The following is a 16,366-nucleotide window of genomic DNA, read 5'->3' on the forward strand; positions in this document are numbered from 1 at the left end:
TGGATTTGTTCCGACTTTAATATACATACACATTTACACATCACTAGTAAAAATCTGTACACTTCACATTACAGTACATACGAGCCACCAGTTGCTAGCTAACACCAGAACACTGATGAAGCCCAAGACGACTGCCCTAAAACAGGCAGGGGGGCTAGTCTTCCCCTCTGGGGAAGTTTCTTTGGGTTACACATCCTGATGAGACACTGCTTTTCAGAGGGGCAAGTGAAGGAGGTGGACCAGGTCCCAGAAATGGACCTGCAGCTTTTCTTCCTCTTCCAACAGCTGTTAACAGTATCGTGCTTGCACTCCAGCTCTGGATGCCAGGTGCTGGGATTTTCTGTCTGCCTGCAGCATCATTTCTTCATCTTCATGTCTGCCTCGATGGCACAGCGACGCCCTCTGGTGCCTCCGTCCTAATCACAAGGCAAACAAAAAGAAAGAGTTACGCAACCCTAAACTCAGAACACTTCCTCCAGCACTTGGGGAGGTAAGGAATTGTGCATCTGGTAACAACTGTTTATGCCTTCCAAACAGGAGAAAGGGAAGCTGTCCTAAGAAGGCCTGGGACCTACCTAAAATTCACTCCGGACAAGCACAGGTGCTGGGATTTACAGCATCTCTGTGCACTGCTGGCACCCAGGGCAGAGAGAGGCTGCAAGGCTCTCGCCCAGAGAGATGCTTTTGGAGCCTGTACAGTGCAGGCTCTCTCCTAAGCGGCAGACTCTAGCTTGACTCTTAAGATGGGAAGAGGAAACTGCTGACTAACCTACCTTATCAGCTGCTGATCCCTATGGGAAGTGCTCCTCCAGTTGAGTGACCCTGGCACTAGCTCCCTAGTTTCTCCGCACAGCTCCTTTCCATGAGTAGAAGGCGAGCTGAGAGCTTCCTTTGATCCGCTGCCCTCTCCCTCTGGCTGACATGCTGACTCTCCTGGAGTACTCCTCTGTCTTTAGATATATGCGAGAGAAAAAAACAACTCTCCATCTTCCTCCCTTCTCTCCTCCCCGCAACTCAGAGACTTGGGGTTTCCTGGAGGGAATATTTTTCCAAACACTTCCAGATCACCACAGGCACAGAGCAAGATATTTCTGCGGAGTATCTGATTTGCTTTCTGGACCATGAATGATAAAGGAGTACACAGCTGACTCCTCACTTTCCCAAGACTTTTTGTACTGTCTCCAACGTGCAGAAGGGTCAGCTGTATAAGCATGAGAGATGTAGGAACTAGAACTACAGTACTGCACCACTTTGTCTTCCCACTTACATGGAAAGAAAGCAGGAGAGAAGTTGTGGAAAAAAGCAAAGGCAGATGACAAAACAAGAACACTTGGAACCAGAAGAAAAGATTGAAGCCCCTCCCACTCACCCACGCTGAGAGTAAGGGACTGAGGTGTTTCTTCACTAATGATCACGGATGTTCAGTCCCTGAGTTAAACACGCATCGCTGCAATACTAAGGATGCTGTGACAGCGCAGTGATCACCCAGACAAGGAGCAGAGCACACTGCCAGCAGTACTGCAGTACCTGCTGGAGCCTTTCAATACTTACAAAGAGAGAGAGAAGGAAGGCAGGAGAGCCCATTGGGACACTGTCCTGTTAAAAGGCCAAACAGAAGGACTTATCAGATACCAGATACGGAAATGCACACACCACACAGAAGCATTGAGCCCACACACGAGCATAGAGAAACACGTGCCCCACTCCCCTTCCCGCGTGGCATCAGTCTTATGCAGCAGGAACATAAAAATGGACAAAAGAGGGATACTGCGAGAGTCAGAATGCTAGGAAAGGGATATTCCCTCCTCAGCCATGGCAAGGCCTCGTCTAGCAAACAAATTCTGCACTGTGCAGTTGCCACTAGAACTAAACAGCCAGTCCTTGCTGTCACAATGTTGTGTGCACCAGCTGAGAGCACTTGAGATAACTTAAGTTTGGATGTGTCTTTACAGAAAAAAAATCCCAAACATACATTGCTATTAGTTTAGATCAGTGTGGAAGTCAAAGGTTCTCTGGTGTGTTTTTACACAGCAAGCCAGACTGCAGTGATTCCCTGGTTCTAAAAATCTGACTAGGAAGTGAAGGACACAGCAAGGCTAGCCTTCCAATTCTCTACACCTTCACCTTCCTGACACATCATGCCTTTTCCGACACTCTGTTCATTTCCCTACAGTTTCCATCACCTGTTTTTGAAAACAGAATAGCACTATCGGGATTACAGAAAAAAACCTTATGAGACCCGCCTTTGGGATGACATATAGCTCCAGAGCTGAAATCTCATCAATGGACACATTTAAAGAACTGCAATCTCAAAACACATTCAGCCTCTTTGGTATGGGAATTTCATGCAGTATCTTGGCATTCTTCAAAAGATGCCACGTGCCCTTGCACAGGGTGCCGCATTCTCACCTTCTCCGAAGCATCTTGCTTGCGAGTGGAGTCTCGCCCTCGCAGGCTTTTTGCACTGATCCCTGACTCCGATGTTTGCATGATCAGTTGTGTGGCCAGAAATTGCTGCAAGAAAACCATACTCTGTTAAGATTCTCAGGCAAAACAAGCTCAGTTAGTGTGTGTCAGTTAACTATCACAAACCACAGGCTGGCAATGATTGGGCCAGAGGCAGTTTCAGTTCCTTGTCTGCTGCTCAGAATAAGTTCCCCCGTTTACCTCAGAAGCCACAAGTCCTGAGGAACTACAAAACCCCAGTTCAAACTCTGTTAGCCCTGCCAGTTGGGACATTCTACTTCACAAGAAGTTTTAAATGGCATATACTCACAGGACACAGTTTCATGTACAATTTATACCAGCATAAACCAGCACAGCCACCAAAAGAAGCAATCGCGTCCCCTGTCATTCACCATTCTTGTTGCTTGTTTCTGTTCCCAAACCACACCCTGGTTCTTGCTGGCCTAAGCATTTCCCTGAAGGAAATTACATTTGAAATTGGTCTGGGCTGAACCTAAAAAACATTTTGCTGCCTTAGTTTTAATTTATCCACAATCTAGTTCACCACAAACACCTGAGCTAGCACAGGAGATATGAAGGGTAAGATGGGACTACTTCATTCAAAGACACTAGGAGTGAAACTATAGTCTCACATCCAGAAGTCTTTCCCATATCTATAGACCAAGGCAGATGCACTGGCTTCAGCTCAGTACTTTACCTGGATTTGCTCCAGGACATCTCGCTGCATCTCCACAGCCATGTGGTACACATCGTGGTCAGAGCTGTTGTACATAACTGCATTTTGAAACATCAGCATTATATCACGCTGGAACTCAGCTGTGGTTCGTATCAGCCCATTCTCAATATTCTTTTTGATGGTAGATAAATCCATTGGCCTATGAAAGAAATGCAGTCAAAATAGCAACAGAAATCTTTACCTCTTTCCCCACTCTTTTGCAAACAGCCCTGGGTCTGTGACATGTCTAGTTAGACCACCTATTTAATTTAGCCCAATAGGTTCACCCCTCCGTGCTCCCTAGTACCCAGGCCTTGGGTGCTGTCCAGCAGTTACCAGTGAACACTAACAATGGCATGGCAGATGCCTCAGGAGAGGCATTTGCCTTCTCCAGGCATCAACTGGAGACAATAAGGTGAAGCTACAGCTGCAGCCACTGAACTGTTTAGGAGAGATTTTGGGAGCTAGCAGGGGATTCTGGTAATTCTTCCAGAAGAGTCCACTATCTGGGACAGTAAAAAATGCTGATTAAAAAAGGCAGGTCTTTGGAATTTCAAAGATTAAATCCTATGCCTGCATAGCAACTGGGAGAAGCAGATCAGACACTACCACCTTACTGATAAAAAAATGTTCTGTGTAATTCAGTGTACTTCATTCAAAGACAGGGCTGTGTAAAGACATGTACCTGTTACTGAAGACAGCCCTTTTCATGGGGAAACCCGTTTCTGACTGAATCATGCCAGAAAAAAATAATTTTCTGAGTCTTACAGTCTGCAGGGCAGGCAAAAACATCATTCCTGCCAGAAATCCCTCCACAGATATGCAAATATACAGACTTCTAATGACAGAAGACTGCTGAGACTCACCTCTGCACAATGCTGTGGTAGCCTGGTGCTATATCGTCAGTTACAGGCTGCAGGAAGACATTGGCGTACCTGCAGAGAGAAGTCACTTAGTGTCCTGTCCTTGCTGGTAAATACTTGTTTCATGCTCTCACGTTTATTTATCTGGTACCAGTAAGAATACGATTCATCATCTCCTAGTGCCAAGGTAGATGAGCCTCTGAGATGGGACAGTGGACACTTGTCTAGGATTAGTCACTTCTTTCTGTCACTTCAAGATATCACACTCACCTGTGATTAGCTGCTGCTCTCCAAACTAGCATGATAGCTTTCTTCCAGATCTTCTGGGCCTGTATTGCTTCTTGGTCCTCACTGCACACTGAGCTGGGAAGAAAAGAATACGACCTCCTTCAGGAGTCTGCATACTGCCTCAGAGCAGAAACCTTATGATTTATTTTGCCTCTAACATACCTATGCTAATCCATGCCAAAGACAGAAAGGAAAAAATGGGACCTGGTACTATGGTGCTATCTGCACACTTGCACTTGTAAGCAAGGAAAATTGGACAAATCAACAAATTCCCCCTTCAGACCCAGTCAGTCAGCAAAACAGAAATGAGAATCCTACACTCCCCTCCACAAAACAGCCTGGGGTTTGCACCTGTGTGCCTGAGAGCTTCACCAATACTCACAACTGCGAGGAGGCTGGGCTGCTGGGGATGGAGTCGGCTAGCGTGTGAGACTGTAAAGGTGCATTATGGACACTGAAGCCATCATCGCTCTCACTCACGGGGGGTTCATTATCCATCTCTGATAGGTATCCCTCACCCTGATCTTCTTCTTTGGGTTCCTCCAAACTGGCAGCCTCACTGGCACCATCCTCATCATCCTCTTCGCCCTGCCCATCCTGAAACATAGAGTTCATGAGTCTGCACAGCCAGCTACAGCAGCAACTCAGAGCCTCCAAAGCAACTACAGTTCAGCAAGCAAAGTGATTAATTTTCTTGCTACATTGCTGATGACTGTACAGGCACTTCCACAAAATCCTAGTCACTCTATCCTGCCCTGCCTCCCCCCGCAGACACAGAAACATGCACACACAGCTTTACAGCGCCTGAAGCAATCTCCCCTTTAGCTTCAACTGCAGACTGCCCCCTTCTCAGTGCAGAAATCTGAACGCAAGCTTTACTTTTCAGCAGATGGGAGCCAGGAAGCAGCAGCAGTGAGATGCTACTAATAAACTCAAGATGACTACACCCAATTGGGAATTACCTTGATCTGACTCCTAAACAGGGCTTGGGCCTCCTCCTTCATTGACTCTGCGAAAGAAAGAAAAGCAGAAAGGTTGATTCTCCAAAGCAGTCTTTCCTACAAAAGCTCCTGCACCAATGCCTACTGTCCTGCAGTAATTACCACTGTTCCTACACATATCTTTTCTCCCTCCTCCCCAAAAAACCTAAACCAGATCACTGACAACTATCCAGCTAATAATGTTGCATGTAAAAGATTTCCTAGCTGAATTAAGTTACCTGACAGCTCAAATTTGTGCTGAACATCAGCCTGTGAGGAGTCTTCACTCACATTTGGGACTTGTGGAGGGGATGAATCATCATCAGGTGGGGTCTGGAGGGAAGAGAAATGCACAAATCTAGATGTTTGTGTCAGCTTACTTCAGTGAAGGTGTGGGCACAACTCACTCAGCCTAACCTAACTCCAGGCAATGGAAGTTCACTGAGCACCTTCCCAACAGCAATTCTGCACGTGGGTGGGGGGAGATACACAAAGGTACTGCCTAAAGCAGAGCGCTTCTCTGCAGATCGAACAGATCAGCAGCATGACTCTCAAGAAAACAGTCAGTCACATTCATTGAAGAGTCACCTTCAACCCAGCAGTCATCCTTCCTCTAAACTTCTCTCCTACCTGCCACAACTGCTTCTTTCTTTCCCCACACCAGTTCCAGACAGCCTCTCTGCTCACATACCTCTGTCTTCACTGCATTGTGCACTGCGTCTTCTCCCTTGGCTGATTCTATCTCGATTTCAGAAGTCTCTCCTGCTGCTGCAATTGCTCTTTGATCCTCTTCTATCTCTTGACTTCTAAGTTCTGATGTTTCTGTCACTCTTGCAGTTGTTGGTATGGTTTCCTCAGGGCCCAGATGATTCTGCTCCTGCTCTGCAGGTTCTGCCTTTATTTCTGATCCCAGCTCACCAATGCCCATTAGGTCTCGAATTCCCTTTGCCTCTGGCTCCTCACACTCCAGTCTCTCCTGCTTCACAGTCACAGACACTTGGGGTATCTGGGCCTGTTTCTCATGTTCCTGACGAATTGAGTGTTCCCATGGGCCAGGCAGGGTCTGAGGATCATCAGTATCTTCGCAGAAAGAAGACAGAGCAGCTTCAACAACTGCTGCATCCAGGACTTCAGGGTGGTCATCTACCTTTATTGCCAAAACAAACACAGCAGTACAGGCCAAGGTCAGAAAGAGGGATTAAAAAAAAGTTCATATTATTTGGTAATGAGACAATTGTGGAAAACATGCTGTACTGGGTTTACAAAGTTGCCTTTCTCAGCCAGACTCGTATCACTCCCTGCGGAGTCTCCCGTGGAGCTTCAGTTTCAGAAATGCAGCACTCCTGGAAAGCATGCTGCAAGCAACGCTCATCTGCCAGAGACATGACCCAAACCCTACCCAACAAGAGGAGAAGGTTTCTTTCTGCACCCAGAAGAGGAGCACCAGGCTAAACATGGCAGACTAGCAGCAGTGGTGTGACAGGGTCATTTCCTATTGATCTCGACAACGCTGGTGAGAATGTGCATTTTGGAATAATTATTTCTTGCTTGTTTAAACTAACTAAATTGGTGAACAGTAATCACTTGAGATTAACCTAACTGCATGTGGAACAAAAGGCACTGCCACTCTGCTTTGCCTGTTTACCTTGTCCTCAATGATGGCTATAATATTTCCAACAGTATCGAAGTCCAGCTCTTCCCCTGTATAGGACACTGCAATATCCATTTTCTCAGCCAAATCCAGGTCTTCTTTCCCATCCATGCAGTGATCTTTGGAAGACCCTGCAGTGCTGCCAGCCCCAGAACCCAGGCACTCTTTCTTGATGGAATCAATGATCATGGATATTTCACTACTGTCCATGGACACCGTCACGGTATGGGAATCAGACACTGCCTCCATGGAAACACAGGCTTCTGGCTGGCTCACTGCACAAGGATAAGAGTGACAATCAGAGACCAATCGGGAGAAGTCAAGCCCACATAAACAAATACTGCAGTGGATAAGACCAAGCACCAACCACAAGCATCCCAGGTCCACCCACAACAGCACGGCTTAGAAAAATAAGACAAATATGGGTTTCCTTTCCCACAGCAGACACAAAGTGAGATTCCAGCCCTTGAACCACAATCCAGCAACATACCATTAACACCCCCACCCACCAAATCCTGTTTAAAACCATCTGTTTACTCCAGAACCCAGCTGTAACTGTTCTTCCATCAACGATAGTGAGTCCAAGGTGATAAAAGGCCAGCTGAGAGCTCGCTGGGTGCTGATCCCAAGGGAATTTCTGTTTTTCCAGCAGTGCATGACCTATGAGTGCGTAGTTCAGGAACGCACCTGTGGCTACGCTTTCTGGAGCTGCAGCTGGTGGCACAACGGATGGTGCTGACAGCGTGGGCATCATGACAATGGTTGCCTGGGACACAGGCTCTACGGGGGGTGGCAGGAGCTTAGCTGGAGTTTCGCTGGCAACAGCGGAGAAGGAAGCAAGAGGTGAGGTGAACTGTGCAGGACCAGCTTCTAAAAGCCGGGAAAGCGTAGGAGCACCTAACAGAGAGTAGAAGGGAAAAGCACATGAGCAAGAAGCAGCCACCACTGAAGTCCACAAAGCCACCACTGGACTCTTCACTGTTTGGTGGCTTCTTCTAGGAAAAGACACTGAGAGGTACCTATACATGGTCCCAAATGCTACGTAGAGACCCTGCACCAAAAATGCACTGACTCCTTTGTGTGTGCAGTCTGAGACAGAATCACGCAGACTATGGGACACTGTGTTCAATGTTAGGGCTGGACAGGCTATTCCACACATGCAGAGAGATGCCCTTCCAAAGGCTCATCCCAATACAATCATGGGAAATCTGAAAAACAGTGCTGAGAGCCACACAAAGTAAGCCAAGACCAACAGTCATCACAGGAGCATGGAAGGGAGTACAGGGGATTTCTTTACAGGTCTTTCCAGGAGAATTCCTCTTATGTTAAATGCTGTCATTCAGCTGTAACTTTCAGTCTGAATTTACTGAACTGTCTGGACCAAATTAACAGGTCTTAAAAGAACAGACATGAATAAGGAAAGTGAGATAATTCATATGGAATTACACATGAATGAATGGCATAAATCCTCAGTTGCAGACAATGTGATTAAACCACTGGTTAGCATGAGCTGAGAAGAAACTTCACCTTAGGCATGTTGTTCTGAAAAGGCCCAATGCAAAGACTCTTGTACTGTCCCTCTCACCCCCTGCTCTGTGGAGCTTACTCTGGAGCTCACAGTCCACTGCAGCCTAGTCCTCAACAGACCTCTAAGCTAAAGCAGATGTAAGACAGGTGAGTTCTCCAGATACAGATAGAGCTGCAGTTTGACACATCAGGAATCAGATACTAGACCATTTTTTCCCCAACTCCCTGTCTACTAACCCTTTTTTTCTACACTGAAATGACTGGAATTAGCCAGTGTCAAAACCAGAAAACTAGACAGTATGGACGAGGATCCAATGAAGCCTAATTGTTTCAGTCATTTTAGATCAAGGCACACTTTTTTTCTGTAAGGATTAGGGTTGTCTTAAAAAAAAAAAAAGTAGGGGTGAGAGGGATGGGTGTATAGAAATAGGAACACAACTCAAAGAAGCCCCAAAACTAGCCATGTCCATCTCTCTCCAAAGAAAATTCACAGAACAGTCTGAAGGTACATCTGAAGGGAGAACTGTACAGGGAGAGTCCCAAGTTACCTGAAGCAGCAGGAGATGCAGGGACAGCACCAGGTGCCGACTGCATTTCCCCACTGTGCAGCACTGGAAGGACGCTTCCTACCTCCAGCAGGACTCCTGAGCTGTTCATGTGACCAGAAGCCACTGTCATTTCATTTTCACCGACCTGCCAAAGGAGGACACAACTGAAGTTCCTGGGGACACCATCACATCAGTGATTCTCTGCCAGATATGCACCTCCATGAATTTGTCCATCATTTGCTGTCTCAGCATTTTGTCTGCACTTTTTGTCCAGTCTAGTCCCTGCCTGAGGCCCCTTATGCAAGTGCACAGCATGACAGTCTGAAACTAGTTGTTGTTCTTCAGCTACAATTACAGCTGCAGTGGCACCTTACTTTGAAGTTAGGCCAAATACATCATTTGCTCTACCTTAGTCCCTCCGTTCAAGGACCTCAAAATCCTTTACAGATACTAGTCTTTCTATGCCCTGAGATGGCATGGAATTACCCCTTATTTTGAGTTTAAGGAAACCGAAGCACCAAGATGGAAACGAACTCTATCAATGTCACACAATAAACCTATTACAGATCTTAAAGCAGATGTAAAACAGTCCTGCCAATACAAAGAAAACCCAGTCTTCCACCGCCATTACCTCTCCTTGCTGTGCCCCTATGTTACATTGCACTCTGCAAACACAGAACCCATGGAACATTTACCCCAGCTAATGAATAGAAAAGACCCCAAATCTGATGATTAAAAAAAAAGAAAGTCAACAGCAATACACCTATTTCATCACACAAGCACTAACCATGGGCAGCCTGATGGCTGCTATTTTCAGACTGGGTTCTAACAGTGTCAGCAACGGTCACCCTCCTAAGGCTTCCAGAGTCACTAACACCAGAAGTGGGTTGTCATCAGTGATTTTAGTAACTGTCTATAATTAGGAGAAAACTGAAGCATTTCAATATTGGTCATAAACCCCATTAAAGGACTCCCTACTCCTGTGCCAGGAACCATTACAAATACTGAAACTCAACTTCCTGCCAAGATGTAAAGAAGAATTGTGAGCCCAAAGTAGAAATCATCAACACCTCCACAGAGGCTGATCAGGATGATGCTGACTAACATGCTCCCTCCTGCAGGGAGAACAATTTCCTCTAGCAAAGTCTGCAACTCCAACTCCTTGCAGCTGAGGGGAGACAGCCAGTCCTATGTGCTGAATGATCCCTGCAGTCCTGCATCCACAGTACTGGGAAAGGGTCTTATCTCTGTGTCTCACAAGGGTAATTATATCTCTCATTACTTCTGCTGGGACTCTCGTAATAACTGTACGTTTTTAAAAGGCCATTGCAGCTCCCCCTTTTTCAATGGGAGAGTCTGGAGCCAATCGTTTGTGTGCTTGCATATATCAGCAGAGAGCTCCATACCAGCCTGGGGCTTGTGGGCAGGAGACTGCCCTTCTTCAGCAGCTCTGAGAGCAGAGGGGAAGGAGGCGGAGTTGCTTTTTGTCCTAGCATCTTTTTCTGGGGTGAATCATCAGTGACTGGGGTCATGGGGGCATCCAGGGGAGCAGAGCCTGGAGGGGTGTCAGGGATTCCAATGAAGGAGGCAACTGGGGTGCTGGGCAATGTCCCTGGAGTGACCTGAGAAAGAGAAAAACCACACTGTTCAAAGCCACACTCCACCACACGGACTAGCCCCACTTGCTCCTTCCCCCAAGAGCATTGATCCAGCACACCACAGACACCTACTCCATTCACTCGCTACACCTACTCCAGGCATATGCTCTCACCCTTTCCCTGCCCTGTAGTGCCATTTCCCAGGCACACACAGAAGACTGGCCAACCCATTGATGCCCCTACACAGCCTTTGGTCCAGGCACCTGATCATCACAGACATGGAAGAGGACACGTATCTCGAGCAGCATCAACCACACTACAGCACTACCACAGCGAAAAGTCTGCAAAACAAGGCAAGGGCTTCTCCCCAGGCTCCTTTTCCATGACGGATGCAGAGCCTCATGTCCCAAGCTTTTCTTTCCCTCTTACCATGAGAAGGATCCTTACCCCTGGACTGGCCTCATCCACAGCGGGCTGAGACAGATCTCCCAGAGCATAGTCTCCTCCTGGGGAGGTTGAGCCTGCAGGGGAGCGAACCATCACACCCGTTAATCGTCGTGGTGGATTCTTAATGGCCTGACGAGCTGGAAGAGAACAGGAAAAAAAGGTGAGATTCCCTGACTCCATCTTGGACATTCCCTGAGAGTTACTTCTGACTTTATCCTAAAGAACCCTAAGAAAACAATTTATATTGTAGGAATTTCTTGTACCACACCAGGATCAGTTCACAAATAATACTAGCGTTGGGTAACGCACTTTAATTTCAGTCTTCCCCAGCAGCTCAGTAGTCACCACCTCCTACCACTAATAGGTTAGTTCACTGAATTGCCCCAAGAGTTATAAATGAATTAAAAATTCAGAACCAATCTCTCTTCCTTTCAACTTCAGACAATAGTAAAGCTATAGGGAAAACTGAAGGGGTGAAAGCCTGACATTCTAACAGAGAGTTCCTTGCTAATCCTGCTTCCTCTTAGACACACCTTTTCTACAGAAATTGTTCCATTCTCAGAAGTCTCTGCATTTTCCCCTGTTACAAATATAGTACTAGAAAGTAAATACAACCTTTCTTTCCAAATCTAGGGTCAACAAATACCTCCTGAACAGGTCTTAACAAGACTTAAGTATTTCCCAAATGTTCTTATGAATATATGCATCTCTCTCTGAGGCGAGGTAAGGAAGATCATTTTCAGCTTACCCTGATAAGCAGCATCTGTAGCTTTCCTCTTGACTTCTGCCTCCTCCTCCTCCATTTTCTTCTTTCTGTATACAGAATCAAAACCTACTGTCACAGAGTGTCCCACTTCCTCTTAGTTCCTCCTCTGCAACCAGCTCATTGACCCCCATTATCTCCAGACAACAATGGACTGCCTCTGTGGACTCAGGTTCAAACCCTCTGAGGAGGGAAGCAGAGTCAGAGGCCAGTCAGAGAACAACACGCTTGGCAGGAAATTTCACTTCCAGATGAATGTCAAAACAGAGAAGGCAAGCATGATGTTGCAAGCCATCACCAAGATCTTTACTGAGAAACTCCAAACCATGTTCCACACAACCTAAACTAAGTCATCCCTCAGAGACCAAAGCATCTGCCCAGCTGCCTCGTTTCTCTTAACCCAAAGTACGCGGAGCAAGGGATGTCTAACAAATATACAGTGTCTAGGAACTACAATCTCAAAAGAAAGCATAACATGGAAATAATTAAATAACCCACATCATAATCTCATTGCAGAGCTCCTCCAGTCTGTTATCCATGTGTCCGGCCTGGATCAGCTCTGCATCCTTCTTGAGTTGCCTGTAATCAGAAAATCTTCTTACTTACTTATCACTAAACAATACACCCTAAGCACCATTCTGCATAGGCCACTTTTTCAAGACAGGTGTACCACAGCTCAACACCTCTGCCACATACCTATATTTTTCCTGTGTTTCTTTAATCATTTTCTTCAACTCCTCAACTCGTTCTGCAGTCAGCTTCCGCACAATAACATCTTCCACAGTTTCTACAACTTCTCCCTTCTCACCACGTTTTCTCCTATAGAATAAAAAAGAGTTCAGACATGAAACAGAAAACCCCAGTTCTCCTTCCATAAATGGCTGCTGTTATTCCTGACACACACATGCACAAAAAAAAAAAATCAACCTCTTCGTATTTCCCTTAAATAATATTGGATAGCACAATGTTCAAACAATCTCTTCTGAAAAAATTATCTGATTCTTAAATGTGCTCAGTGTTAAAGACTTCGGGAATAGATCAAAGATGCAAACCCACTATAAATTTTCAACCTGAAAAAAATCAAACATTCCACTTCAGAGAAGATTCTTACTACGAAGAAACATCTGTTATTTACCTCATCAACTCTAAGTCCTTTGTTTTTGAAAGATCGTTCAGCACTATCATAAACAAGTACTACTTTTAAACATCCTGCCTTTAATTTTATTTGACATGAAGTCCCGAAACAAAATGCCTGGAGTTTCAAGTGAGAAGTATCTGACACCCCCAAACTGTACTGATAGCACCGATTAGAAAACTGTAAGAAACCACTGCAAAATAGAGACAAATAACATGTAGTGTTTTATTCCAGCCAAATGTTTCTTTCTTCTGCATTAAGTCCCAAAATGCACACTGCAACTCTTACAAATGCAGCTGTGGCAGAGGCCCCAGTTACCCTGCCATGTATTATAATGACAGCAGGGGCATATAGAAGACACAAGTACACAGTGACCAGTTCTAGAACCATGTAATGCTTAAACACTTGAGCCTTATGAAAAAAAAGGAGACAAGACAAAGACATATGGGAAGCACGTTCTAAGAAATACCTTGGGCTTGCCAGTCTCCCCCATCTGCCATACTCTGATCCCACTGTCTACCCACACCAGCTATCACAACTGAATTTCCTCATTCATGTATGCTTTTGGGAGGAGCACTATCAAGTGCTTTGCTGTAAGAACCGACAAATCCACCCCAAACTGCTGCGGACTGCACTTGTGTCAGACTTTTTACTTACTTAGGGGTCTCCGTAGTCTCCAAGAGCTCCGAATACTGAGATGCACAGTGCTAAGAAGAAACAAAGAAAGTCAGAGGACACCAGAGTCAGCTTCAGCAAATGCCTATCAACAAAGCCTATAGGGCAGTTACTCTTATTTCTTTAGAGGTCTAGCACTTTATGAACACATCTGACAAGTCTTCTCCAGAGAGAACATTATATATAATCGGCTACAATTTAGTGTAGCTTAAAGTGAGTAAGCGTATTCATTCTTTTACTCTAACACTGCCCAGGCTGATCTTCAAAACAAAGCTAATGAACAGATGCTCCCAACTAACAATTTAGAAATCAAAGCAAGTGAGCAAAACTGCAGCTGTAATGTTTTTATCTGTGAACATAAACCAAAAATATTTAAACGGAGAAGACAAAATAACATTATATCAAGGCCAGTTTCACAGCTTAACATAAACAGTAAGCAACATAAAACTCCCCACTTCTCCTCTCTTGATTCTCCTAATCTCCATCTGTTCCTTGTACAACAAAAATCCCAGGTGCTTGACCAAACAGCAGGACAGACCAAAATACATGGGCATTTACAAATTACTGAGGCAAGGAATTCCATAGCTTAATTACATGCCTGGTGAAGAACAATCTCCTTAGGTTTGCTTCGAACTGTTAGTCTTACTTAATAGCCTCTAAATCTTGTACTGGACAAAGCACTGAACAATTAATCCCTATTCATCCTCAGCATGACACTTCTGATTGCGCAGACATCTGTTGTATTCCTGTTATTCTTCTCTTTTTTATGTTAAGGATTCTACCTTACTTGCCATCCCTTACAAGGAAGCTGTTTCATGTCTTTGATCATCCTTGTGTTTTCCTTAACTTTACGCAACTGTACAGTAAGCTCAAATTTAATTTCAGAAATAGAAAAAAGTATTTAATCTGATTTAAATAATTTTTTTTTAAAATTATTTTTTGCTATCTTTTTAAAAAAACAAATACGTTCTCTTAGGCAGCTGTCTTACATATTTCATACTGTGCTGGTTTTGGCCAAGATAATTTTCTTCATAGTAGCTGGTATGGGTCTATGTTTTAGATCTGTGCTGGCAACAGTGTTGATAATAGAGGGATGTTTTAGTTACTGCTGAGCTGTGCTTACACACAGCCAAGGCCTTTTCTACTCCTCACCCCACCAGTGAGTAGCTGGGGGTGCACAAGGGGCTGGGAGGGGGGACACAACCGGGACAGCTGACCCCAACTGACCCCAGGGACATTCCAGACCATATGGCGTCATGCTCAGCATACAGAGCTGGAGGAAGGAGGAGGAAGTGAGGATGTTCAGGCTGATAGAGTTTGTCTTCCCAAGTCACCGTTATGCGTGATGTAGCCTGGCTGTCCTGGAGATGGCTGAGCACCTGCCTGCCCATGGGGAATGAATCCCTTGTTTTGCTTTGCTTGTGCATGTGGCTTTTGCTTTACCTGTTAAACTGTCTTTATCTCAACCCATGATTTTTCTCACTCTTACTCTTCTGATTCTCTCCCCCACCCCACCGCCAGGGAGTGAGTGAGCAGCTGTGTGGGGCTTAGTTGCTGGCTGGGGTTAAACCACAACACAAGCAGAACTGATTTTTTTCCCCAAGATTCAAATATCAGTATCTTACCTTTTGGGAAAACCAGTCAGGTGGGCGTCCTGGCTCTGCAAAAGGTTTGATAGCTCTGCTGACTGAGACCCTACAGGAGAGAAACAGTGAGTCACTATCAAATTATTTTCTTCCTCAACCAACATGCAGAGAAAAGACACTGACTTGTCATAACATTCATCACTGATAGCCACCATAAACACAATGAACTTGCCAAGTTGTGTTTTGGAATTATTCAAATACAGCCCTTGAACTCAAAGATATTCGATTGTTCCTGAACAACAGCTTCACTCCTTTGCTTTGAAAAGCAAGTTTCTAGCTTCTAATGACACCATTACATTGCTACCCAAATCTTACTTTGGTGAGGGGGAAACGGCAGCAAAACAGAGCTTCAAGTTGAGCAGCTGTGCACAGGAATCTGTTATCAAATATCCTTCTTGACCACAACTCATCTCTTCCAATTTATGAACATGTCACTCTGTTTTCATTAACACACTTCTGCTCTTACACAGTAGTTACAGAAGCAAAAAGAGTGCCAAGTTACACCTGTAACACCTCCAACTTTTTCTGCCCCCATCTTTGTTTTGAACAGGAAACCGAAGTGTGAATGGCTAGCTGCGGCACAACAGACGGGCACAGCAGCGCTTCGCCCCAGGCTTTGCACACCGTAAGGCAGAGGCCGCTGCCCATTCTCTTACCAGTTCTGGTCCCCACTCCGCATGACGGACGAGGCCAGGCAGAGCTTCTCGCGGATGGACCACGGCTCGGTGGGGCCGGCGCTCAGCAGCTTGTGCTCTGCCGGGAGAGGGGAAGGAGTGTACGGCCCCGGCGGCGACCCCGGGCCTCGAGCCCCACCCCAGAGCGGTTACCCTCCCCCTCCCCGGCTCCGTTGGCCCCCGCCCCTTCCCTGCGTGAACCCCTCAGTCCTCGGGCCGCTCCCCTGCCCCCTTCCCGAGGGCCGCCGCCCCCTCCCCGCCACCTCCTACCGCCAGGCCCCACACTCACTGCCCGTCCCCGCCGCCATCTTCCCCGCCCGGCTCGAGATAGCGGGGAGGCGGAGCCGCGCGCAAAGCCCGCCGGGAGGCGCGCGAGCGCTTGGGACCGCC

General features: G+C 46.1%; 1 protein-coding gene across 4 annotated transcripts; it reads right to left on the reverse strand.

The window, feature by feature from the left end:
• BRD8 (bromodomain containing 8) lies at nt 1-16,362 on the reverse strand. 4 transcript variants are annotated; one of them, XR_006165107.1, is made up of 23 exons: nt 16,266-16,362; nt 15,959-16,055; nt 15,282-15,351; nt 13,639-13,688; nt 12,543-12,665; nt 12,345-12,425; nt 11,832-11,896; nt 11,084-11,220; nt 10,445-10,660; nt 9,039-9,183; nt 7,651-7,860; nt 6,958-7,238; nt 6,004-6,459; nt 5,552-5,645; nt 5,295-5,341; nt 4,715-4,929; nt 4,315-4,407; nt 4,048-4,116; nt 3,164-3,341; nt 2,410-2,514; nt 1,552-1,596; nt 774-950; nt 341-416 (listed from the first exon to the last, which is right to left on the reverse strand). XR_006165107.1 is itself a non-coding variant. In XM_033005571.2 (22 exons), the coding sequence occupies exons 1-22, from the start codon at nt 16,282-16,284 to the stop codon at nt 357-359; spliced, it is 2,856 nt and encodes a 951-aa protein (XP_032861462.1). In that variant the 5' UTR covers nt 16,285-16,362; the 3' UTR covers nt 1-356. The 4 variants fall into 4 exon arrangements, 2 of the variants coding, with proteins under 2 accessions (XP_032861462.1, XP_032861469.1); XM_033005571.2 differs by lacking the exon at nt 774-950 and having other exon boundaries at nt 1-416; XR_006165108.1 differs by lacking the exon at nt 7,651-7,860.
• Nucleotides 16,363-16,366: the final 4 nt, after the last annotated feature.

The sequence above is a fragment of the Tyto alba genome, unplaced genomic scaffold (assembly GCF_018691265.1).
Source record: "Tyto alba isolate M040663 unplaced genomic scaffold, T.alba_DEE_v4.0 Super-Scaffold_17, whole genome shotgun sequence".
NCBI classification, from domain to species: Eukaryota; Metazoa; Chordata; class Aves; order Strigiformes; family Tytonidae; genus Tyto; species Tyto alba.